Below are 11,004 nucleotides of genomic sequence, written 5' to 3' on the forward strand. Positions count from 1 at the left end.
AGCCTGGGGTCTTAACCACTAGATCAAGCTGGTTCTTCTCTCTACCTCAACAGGAGGTATAGGTTACCACATTTCCCACAATCCATTTCCACTTGTCTACCTCATCTCAGGTCCTTAGACTTGAAACTGTTGGTTTGAGAGCTGTCAGTCTGGGTCAGTTCAAAGATCTTTAGAAATAGATTGTGTCTTTTGTTTAAATTTTGCTCAAAGGTAGTGAAAGTGACTGTTTTTAACTTTATTTGCTTATATTGGGGTTCTCAAAACATGAAGCCCTGGGGGCTTGCGAACAAATCTGAGAAGGGTTGCACTCATCTTCTCCCTGGACATATACATATTTTATTTTACTTTATTTATTACATTTGTATGCTGCTCATTTAAGTATTAAGCCAGCGGCCCCCAATCTTTCCGGCTTGGTGGCCCAGCCAGGGCGGATGGGGGGTAGACGGGATGGTTCTGTGTGAGCGGCAGGCGCATATGCAGTCACACGCAAAGCTTCATTTATGTGAGTGGTGGATGCACACAAATGGAACTTCGTGCATGATGCCACTCATGCATGTGGAGCTGGGTGCGCGCCCAGCAGTTGTGCGGCCCGGTTCCAAGCAGGCCAGCCCAGTAGAGGGCTGCAGCCCAGGGGTTGGGGAACCCTGTATTAAGTGACTCTGGATGGCTTCCAATACCATAAATAACCAAATAAAACAATTACAAGAGTAAAACATTAAAACATAGGGCATTAAAAGTTGAAACAGTAAAATTAAAATTAAAGCAAACCAAAAGAACCAATCTGTAGTTGGGGTGGAGGTGGGATCTTCTACTAGTCTACTAGTCACCTCAAAAATGGGATGCCCTCATTGGGGCCCCAAGCCAGTTAGCAGAAGCAGGTTTTCAGACAAACAAATGTTCTTAAATGCATGAGCTACAGCTCACTTTCAAGGATGGGTGTTTCCGGACTCCCTCCGGTAGGTCCTGGTGTTGAGCCAGTGTGCTCATGGCAACCTGTGTGCTACAGCTTCTTTTTACTTCTGGCACAATGATGCCTTGCAACAAGCATCTTTTAGCTGGAGATCCTCCTAAAGCAGGGGTGTCAAACTCGCAACGCCACGTGACGAGTCGCGACGCATTCAAACTTTTTTGCCATTGCCGGCAATGGGGTGGGGGTAGTTTCGCTATGATGCATCCGGCCCGTGGGCCAGCAGTTTGATACCCCTGTTCTAAAGCATTTTACCATGTTCTGGATTTTCTCCACTGGATACGATCCCTGGAAGCTGTTTCTCAGTTAGGGCACACCCCTCCCTCCTTGTAGTGCCTGTCCAATGGCCTACTCCATAAGTGATTTTGTACTTAGTTTTCTGACATATTTCTCCTTCTGGTATTCAGTCACTCTTTCTAAGATTGCTTTCCAAGGCAAACTACCCTCCTGGGGCCTCTTTAACCTGTTCCCACTTGCAGTTTAGCACATCACCATAACATCCTGACAATCCCCCTTCTCACAAAGTTGGCCCATCTCATCCCTAGCCCATGATTTAAAGTCTTAGATTGTCAGTTAGTTCTTCCTGCATCTGTCATTGCCATCTGCCAAAAGGTCTTTTTTCTTACTGTGGCCCAAATGCCTCCTGGCAACTTCTTTTTGTCTGCTATAACATTGCTTATTTCTCAGCCCAGTCTGTGAATGAGGCAGGCTTAACTTCCCATTTGCTGACTTCCCACATTCTGACTCCGTCCAAGGGCAGCTTCAGGTGTGCAAAATTTCTTAGGCTCTGTCGCCCATTAACTTGGCAAACAACCAGGTGGCAGAAGTGACTTGAAATAGAAGCAGGATAGTCCGATGTGATGAATTCTGATTTGGGCAGTGGAATTAGAGACTCTCAGAGAGACAGGGCAGATTATTCTCCAGAGAGGAAGAAGTGTTGCATGGAAGGACTGCTTTGATTCTAGAGAACTTTAAACTGTTTTACATTCTAGAACAGACATGTCAAACACAAGGCCCGGGGGCCGGATGCGGCCCGCAAAGTGGTTTCATGTAGCCCGCAAAGCCATCCTGGAAACAGTGAGGGAACGGCCCCTGCTGCCTTGGCCCTGGCCCAGGCCGACCAGGAGCCAATGTACAATTTTGTGGTGGCCATCTTGGCACTTGCCCCGGTGGACCATGCCTTGGCCCTGGCCCAGGTCCCACCCCCTTCTGCCAGAGACCCTCAGATCTGTCCCACTCCTGCCCAGGCCCCCATAGGCACCCTTGACGTGAATGATGTAGAACTGGGCACGCCCACCCAGTAGGCCACACCCACTCCATCCACGCCCACCCAGTAGGCTGCACCCACTCTGGCCACACCCACCCTGCCCCCCCCAGGGCAACTGCAATGCTGATGCGGCCCTCAGTGAAATTGAGTTTGACACCCCTGTTCTAGAATGCATCTAGATAGGAAAATATTGATTGTATCATAGGGTGAAGGTGAAATAACTGGGCAGGCTGATGGTGATCAGAGAGATGATGGCTTGTCTGTCTCAGTACAAAATGTCTAAATCACTGACTGACAGCTTATCCAGGCACTGTGCAAGCCCCAACTAACAGCAGGAGTTCTTCCAGAATGGTCTTCAAGATAATGGAGTCTCCTTTCTTTAGTAGTAGATATAGTAGTACCCTGGAATCAGTAGATAGATCATACGAAGAATGGCCTGATAGTTTAGGCTAAAGATATTTCACCCCAGCATAAGGAAACACTTGCCCATTCTTTGCATTCTGCCTTTCTTTACTTTCTGCCCCCTCTGGGAAATCTGGAAAAAGAGGAAAGTCCAACCTTTGGACTGTGAATCACATAAGGTCGGTTTTGTCCTGTTCCAGCTTCCTGTTCTATGAAGGTGGCTACGGAAGCACAGAACAATCTGATGATTGTGGAGATTAATATTATTGACCCAAGAAGTGGGGCAGGACTCTTTCACCAGAGTTCTTGAACAACACGGAATTCTGAAGAAGTAAAACGGTCATATTGCACTGGGAGGAGGTGGGGGAAAATGAGGTGCTGAAGAGTTGAAGGGATTAGCCGATGACATCACTGTTTCCCAGGGGGATGCCCAACTGGGGGTTCCTTTCATGTCCCCAGTAGGAGCTGGAGCAAAGGGAGTTTATGCCACCTCACGGCAGCCCTCAAGTCTTGAACGTGGACTTGCTAACCTCCAACCCAGCACCCTAACAATGTACTCCTTAGTTTAGTGAAATGATAATAGTACTTCTACTTTTATAAATGATGGCCTAAAGAACTGCGTTCTCCATTGCACCGAGCTTGCAGCTGAACCCATCATATCATTGTGGACTATGCTGTGGCTAAATTTGGGCAAACACAGGGAGATAGTGGAGGACAGGGAAGCTTGGCATGCTATGGTTCATCGGGTCGTGAAGAGTTGGACACAACTTAGCAACTGAACAATAAATGCTGTGGCAAATAGAAACAGGAGTGGGATGAAATTTTGAGGGTTATGCTCTGATTAGTCTTACAGGTGTACTATCCCTTAGGGAACTTCTGCCCTTTTATGAAGGCCTCATGCTGAAGAGTGGCTTGGGGAAGCCCTGAATGGACACTCCAGAACAGCCACTTTCGGCAAGCGATGGGGTGCCTATGTTTCCCTTGTCTGACTGACCCTGAAATGCAGATTTACAAGTCTTTTGCCTGCAGAGATTCAGTGCCTGTTTCTGTCTGCTCCTGTCTGCATACGCCTTTGTGTTTCAGTGTGTGCACATACATGCCTGAGCCTTTTGTTTGGCTTTTCTGGTGCATCACTCATGTCTCCAGGTCCAGCTCACTCGGCTGGAATCTCTAGCCGCGGGGCTCTGTTCTAGATGAATACTTTCGAAAGCATTTTTTCTCTCTTAGTTACCACATTTCTCGGGGACAAGAAAAGCACCAGCCCCCCCTCTCTCTCTTCTTTAGCGTTGGGAGCTTCTGTTGCTCCAGGGCTGCTGTTCTGGCCCCTCTCTTGGCCCCTCCCTCCTGACTCATTGGGATACAGGCAGTGGGCCAGGGGAGGAGGCTGCATCTTTGCCCTGACCTGCCTGCTGAACCAAGGTCACCTATCTGGAGCCCAAAAGGTACCATGGAGCAAGAATGCTAGAAGTCCAGGTGGATAACTCTTGGTCACTCTTCCTTTCTGGCTCTGCTATGCTTAGACATTGTTTTTCATGGAACAGGACCAGCCTACTGCCGCCACCATTGCTGTGGCCATCTTCTCTTCAGGCAGCCTATCAAAGGGTGTGGGATGACGTCTTAGTGCAGGTATGGCTGCCTCTGGTATGCTTACTCACTCCCTTCCTCCCATCCTTTGTTCTGCCATTCAGGTTGAAATTCTAAATGTAAGTTAATGCTTCTAAATGGCCTTTGTAAACACTTTCCCTTGTTCTTCGCTTTACTTGTTGTGGCCTATGACTATAGACAGCATGCATCAAGTGCACGTCACTCTTGGGCAATCCATTCACACTTTCATGGGCAGACACACCCAAGAAAGAAAGTAGTCCACACCTACAAAAATATTTATCTTCCAAAGTAGTAAGGACATAAGAACTCTGTCCCTTTTTTTGTGCTAGAAATATTGGCCTTTTTGAGCAGCTTAAACCAGTGGTGGCGAACCTATGGCACGGGTGCCAGAGGCGGCACTCAGAGCCCTCTCTGTGGGCACACGTACCGTCACCCCAGTCCTAGGTCTTCAGCTGGGTTTTATAAAAGCTTTTCGCTTTAGGCCTCCACCGCCGTGTACAAAAAAAAAAAAGGTTCAATCAATCAATCAGTTTCAACTTCTTGCGGAAAAAAAAAGATCTTGCAAAGTTGGAATTGATTGATTGAACTTTTTAGTCCCACCCAGTCTGCCGTTACCACCATAGCCACACCCACCCAATGGGCCACACCTACCCAATGGACCACACCCAGCCAATGGCCAAAACCACCCGGCACTCGACCATGCATAAATGGGTTTTGGGTTGTAGTTTGGGCACTCGGTCTCTAAAAGGTTTGCCATCACTGGCTGAAACTGTTTGTTCATCTAGACTAATATTGTCTATTCGGACAGGCAACAGCACCCTGAGATCTCTACCAAGCCCTTTGTCACCACCTCCTGTTGACACTGATGACACTGATTGAACTCGGGACCTTCTTCATGCAAAACATGTACTTGATCACTGCTGTATCATTCATTAAGTAGAAATCAAAGTGTTCTTGTCTTCTCCACATCAAAGTCGAGGAAGCGCACTGGTGTGTCTGAATGAATTGCTTAAAGAGATAAAGTCTCTGTTTGCATAGTCTCTGGAGTGGGCAGTGGGTAAACGTGACAGTGGGCAAAGATTCAGCAGCAAAGAGGGAAGGATAAATGCCTAGGTAGAAAAAAATTAGTGAGGGTTTGCTGGGGTAATTTATTGTTCTAGCACTATAGACAAGTATTTTGTTTATTAAATGCATATGCTGCCTTTCTCACCAACAAGATATACACTGTTCGTTTCCAAGTGTCAAGGTAGTTGTGATTCATGTGTAGAGTTGGCCCTACCATTAAGCAGAATAAGATGTGAGCCGTGATGCCGCACTGGTTAGAATACAGTATTGCAGGCTAACTCTGCTGACTGCCAGCAATTCGATCCTGACCAGCTCAAGATTGACTCACCGTTCCATCCTTCTGATGTCGGTAAAATGAGGACCCAGATCGTTGGAGGCAATATTCTGACTCTGTAAACCGCTTAGAGAAAGCTGTAAAGTACTATGAAGCGGTATATAAGTTGAAATGCTATTGCTATTACCATTGCTATAAGACACTGTCTCAAATAACCACTTTAGCTAAATAAAGGAGACAAATAATAAATATGTAAATGTGTTACTAATACACTGCTTTACATGAATTTCCTAATTCTAGTTAGAATAATTTGGCTGACTAGGATATTTAATTGTTGACCCTCCGTAAGCAGCAGAAATATCCTGACTGCAGTGCTGGGATCAAGATAGGACAAATATTTCAGAATCAACATGGAATATTAGTCAGAGTGCTGGATTACAACCAGAAAGCCTGGGTTCAAAGCCCAGCTTTGCCGCAAGGCTCACTGGGTAATTTTGCATCAGGTACAATCTCTCAGCTTAATTTACTGAGGTGTTTTGCATTTATATGAAGCAGTGGTGAGATTCAAATATGTGAACAACCGTTTCTCTGTGTGGATGTCGCTTCCGGAAGTCCATTCTGGGCCTGGGCAACAAAAAATTAGCTGCCGGTTCTACCGAACTGGTGCGAATCCCACCACTGGCTGAATCCCACCACTGATATGAAGTAAATGGGTTTCTCCACGAACATTTGAATTGTAGATTGGGAATAAATGGTGCTTGGATTTGTGATAGTATATCATCAGCATCTGCAGAAGCTTGCTGCTTTTGTCATTCTGGCCCATCCTTGTCACCTTCATAGTGAATTTGAAATATGGGCAGAGGCAGTAATTTCAGACAAGCTAATTGACTTTCATCTAATAGAACATAGAATCATAGGGCTGAAAGGAACCTCAGAGGTTTTCTAGTCCAACGCTCTTCTCAAGGCCGGAGACCTTATACCAGGGGTAGGCAACCTTGGCTCTTTTATGACTCGTGGACTTCAACTCCCAGAATTCCTGAGCCAGCCATGCTGAGGGGAAAGGGAGAGGTTTCCAAGCTGAGCCATGCTGGCTCAGGAATTCTGGGAGTTGAAGTCCACGAGTCATAAAAGAGCCAAGGTTGCCTACCCCTGGCTTATACCATTCTAGTCAAATAGTTGCCCAGTCTCTTTTTGAAAACCTCCAGTGATGGAACACTCACAACTCCAGGAGGCAAACTATAACAGTAAAGTGAACTGCATGACCATTAAAATTATTGCTCATGGCACAGTTTGATACACATTAATATTTGTGTACTGGAGATATCAAAGGCCTATCACCAATCTTTTTTCTTTTCTTCAGGTGGTGGTATAGATCCCTCTTCTGAGTTGCAAACTGGCTTCCTGAATTAATTTTATTGATCTCTGGGTGACAGTATAGACTGATTTGGACTTTGGGATGATCGCCCCTCACTTTGATATCCAATAACGCTCTATTTCTTGCCTACGCGTCCTGTTACTTTCTTAGTTCAATCTGCGTACTACAATTCATAGTTCCTTTTCTCTCATTTATAATTCATGCAGGGGCAACATATACCTCTGCATGTTGGAATAAGACAATATATGTGCAGTTCATCCAATTATGCGTTTTGAATTTCCTGAGCTTCTGAATGAAAGGTGAGGTATAAACTCAGTACGCTTAATGGGACACGTAGTGGATGACCTTGGGGAACGAGGGGAAGAGATGCTGCCTAGGAAGCAATCAGGCAAGAGAGAGGCAGGAGCTCTCAATGGGTCAGAGGAAGAAACATAAGACAAATCAAGCAATTAAAAGTAGTGGCAGGAAGTACTTTCAGGCTTGCAAGATTCTGTTAGTGTAGCCCAGTGGTGGCGAACCTATGGCACGTGTGCCAGAGGTGGCACTCAGAGCCTGCCCCGGAGATGGCAACCATCCTCTTCCACCAGCCGCCTGCTAACTCGCTGAGATCCCACATGGCCGGATGCATCCCAGCACCCATGCGCTCGCTGGCCTGTGTGTGCAGGGGCCGATGGTGTCAGGCAGCAGCCGCCCCGGCCCCTGCCTCGCCTTGCCCTGCAACAATGGCACCCCCATCCTGCCTCACCTTGCCTTGCCTCACCCCGCAGGACGAGCCTCCTGCCCACCGCCTGACCAGCCAGAGACCCCCAGGATCTCCCCCAACCCTTCCCGCCCCCACAAGTGTCCCTCCCCAGGAGCAACATTGAGCTGGCCACGCCCACCCTGGCTACGCCCACCCATCTGCATGACTACCGTAGCCACACCCACCCGGCGGTCCACGCCCACCCGGTGGTCCACGCCCACCCGGCACCTGCCGATACATAAGTGGGTTTTGGGTTGCAGTTTGGGCACTCGGTCTCTAAAAGGTTCGCCATCACTGGTGTAGCCTAATAATAAAGTGGAATTATTTCATCTAGTCTTGTTTCTTGTTTGGCTTACATGGGAGGGATGACAGTACGTAAATCAATATAATAAATTATGGTCTATAACAAAATGGGAAAACAACTCCCAGCCAACTAATGGGATGCATGTGGGAAGGGATAACATCTGCTACTTATGCAGCATTCTCATCGTATTGAGGCTGGAAGGTGGCAGTCTCATGCAAAATCAGTCATGGAACTGTTTGGGTTTCATGAGGTATTGCGATAGATTGAAGAAACCACTGATTCTTCTTATGTTATTGATTTCCGAATTGTAAAGTTAGGAACTGCTAGCTGAAATGAAGATCTGCTACAGTTCTTCGACATTAGGAAAAAAAGGTGTTACACATAGTACATCTATACTCCCCCGGTCACTACAGATAGTCCTCCATTTATATGTTGTGACTGCTCAAAGTTACAGTGGCACTGAAAAAAGTGACTCATGACCATTTTTCACACTTATGACTGCATCATAATCAAAATTCAGATGCTTGGTAACTGGTTCCTATTTACAGTGTCCTGGGGTCCTGTGATCACTCTTGGTGGCCTTCTGACAAGCCAAGTCAATGGGGAAGCCAGATTCACTTATACCATGTTACTAACTTAGCGATTGCAGTGATTCGCTTAAGAACTGCGTCAAGAAAAGAAAAATAAAATGGGGCAAAACTCACTTAACTATCTTGCTTAACAACAGAAATTTTGGGCTCAGTTGTGGTGGAGGGCTACCTGTATTACTCCGTTGGTATAATGGCCAAGGATTAGTTGTTACAGGGCTATTGCTTAAGCTCTGATAAAGCAATAAATAGCAGACTGTATTTCCTCTTCTTTTAGTTTTTAATTGATGATCTTGCCCAGCTACCGTTGAATCACCCAATCTGAATTCACTCCACCGCAGCTTGCAATGGGGCTGTGATGATGTTATCTAATGAGCTAAAACCAAGAGCAAATGCCTTTAGTTATCAATAAAGAGATCGTTTGCATCACAGATCCCACAGGTTGATCAATAAATGTTCTTGTCCATGTGCTGCATATTGTCATGCAGATCTGATACTCCATTGGGCTGGTTCAGAAGAGGAGATTCTTTACCTGTAGGTCTTCTGCAATCTATCCTCTGTTCTTGTCCATGCAAATGTCATCAGGATTCAAGCCAATCTCTTGAAGGATCTTCTGGATCACAGACACTAGAACGCCGCCTTTATCACAGTCTGTTCTTCCATCATAAGACTTCGATGAGCGCTTCAGGCTTCTCTCACCACTTCTGTCATAGGTGGAGTCATGGTGAACATAGCCAAATGAGTTGGCATGGTTTTCCCGGAGTCTGGCTTTTTTGGTTTTTTCTAACAAGTGCTGCTGTATCTGCATTAAGGCTGTTAAAAGAAGCTCTTTTGCATACACATCCGCTGACCCTTGCTTGTCTAGCCCCCGACTTCCTGATGCTTGAGGTCTCCCTAGTCCCCCCATTCTTTCCTTCCCCTGGCTGTGGCACTCACTTTTCAGGGATGCAAATTGCATGCCTTGAGCTTTTTGGTTGCCCAGTGCTCCTAATTTATACGCGGTAAAAGCTAAACTTTGCGCCCGGGTCTTATCATCTCCAGCGAGGAGCTTAAACAAGCGTCTCACCATTGCTTCCAAAACCTCTGTGGACTTTTGGCTTCCAACGCTGTATAAATTCTTCTTCATCCCACAAATAAAATCAGAGTCTTTCATGAGTGCCCCTGTGATATTGTGTAAATTTTTCATGGAGGAATCTATCAAGTCTGAGACTATTTCCTTGGCATGATTCACAAGTACCTCTTTTAAAACAATGCATGCTGGTGCAGGGTGTCTTCCCTTCTGGACACTCATGGTCTTCAGGAATGAGAGCATCATGTCTGAAGCCACCTGGTTTGCATATAACATCAACCCTTTATTGACAGAAGTAGAATCATCTGATCTTCTTGTTCTGTCGGAATACTGTGCTTCTTGTTCCTTGACATCATCTTCGAAAGATGGTTTAGTTTCAGTTGCACTAGGTTTTCTTCCTGCATTATAAGAAGTAATGTTTTGGCATAGGTATTTTCTAGTATTGTCCCATTTATCCTTGATCTCTTTACGTGTCATCTCAACCACTAAGGAACAGAGCTTATTAGCATAGTAGGCAAGATCATCTGAACTTCCTGCTTCAGCCATTGAACTGCTGGAACCAGTGTTATTGTTGTTCTGGGATCCCTTATCATACACCTTCAGTTTCTGAGAGGTCCTGAAAGGAGTCAGTGCATGTTCAAATCCAAAGGCATATTTCTGGAGATCATTATTGAGCCAGCTGACAATGTTGACATCTTCCGAGGAACCTGGCTTGAAAAGGCAGACCGCTCCGTCGGTATTCATGCATTTCCTTTGTTCATTGTCCTTGATTACAATGACCTCCTTCTCCTCCAGGTTTCGTAAGTCGAGTTCACCGGCAGGGCCGTTGATGTTGTCAGGTTGGTCACTCATAACCTTTGGGCCCAGATTCCCGTCTTTCATGTTCAGGTTGGCAACATTAACAAAGCAAACCATTTTACATTCTGAGTCTTCTTTCTTTTGTTTGGATTTGTAGGAGTTAATGTTGCACACTCCAGCCTTACTGTTGATCCAATCAATTTCGTGAGCCATCTTTGTCATTCAAAAGTGGAAATGTATTAAAAGGCGTAGGTGTTCCTTCAGCACAGCCGCTTAGATGACCCGGCCAGACTTGAGATGTTGCCGTCTTAATCTTCCATGCTCTTGTTGCTTGCAAATGGTATTTTCACTTAGGTGGACACATAGCAGTAGTGACCTCACAAAGCAGCTGTATCCTCCACCAACCAGCAATGAGTTGCTACTGTGCCTTGTCCACACCCCCTCCACTGTATCCAGAGCTACATAGAGTGTCTTTGGTTTCTGCTGAAGGGCTTTGATGACCCTGCCAGACTCAAGATGTTTCCTCTCTCAGCTTCCCATACTCTTTTG

General features: G+C 46.0%; 1 protein-coding gene across 1 annotated transcript; it reads right to left on the minus strand.

The window, feature by feature from the left end:
• Positions 1-9,138: 9,138 nt before the first annotated feature.
• LOC114922943 (A-kinase anchor protein 4-like) lies at positions 9,139-10,668 on the minus strand. The gene has a single exon (XM_029285169.1). The coding sequence runs from the start codon at positions 10,666-10,668 to the stop codon at positions 9,139-9,141; it is 1,530 nt and encodes a 509-aa protein (XP_029141002.1).
• Between the last annotated feature and the right edge of the window lie 336 nt (positions 10,669-11,004).

The sequence above is a fragment of the Protobothrops mucrosquamatus genome, unplaced genomic scaffold (assembly GCF_001527695.2).
Source record: "Protobothrops mucrosquamatus isolate PMUCROS unplaced genomic scaffold, P.Mucros_1.0 scaffold1362, whole genome shotgun sequence".
Lineage (NCBI taxonomy): Eukaryota > Metazoa > Chordata > Lepidosauria > Squamata > Viperidae > Protobothrops > Protobothrops mucrosquamatus.

Coding starts and splice junctions, on each gene's coding strand:
- LOC114922943 (XM_029285169.1), bottom strand. CDS start 10,668: ATGGCTCACGAAATTGATTGGATCAACAGTAAGGCTGGAGTGTGCAAC.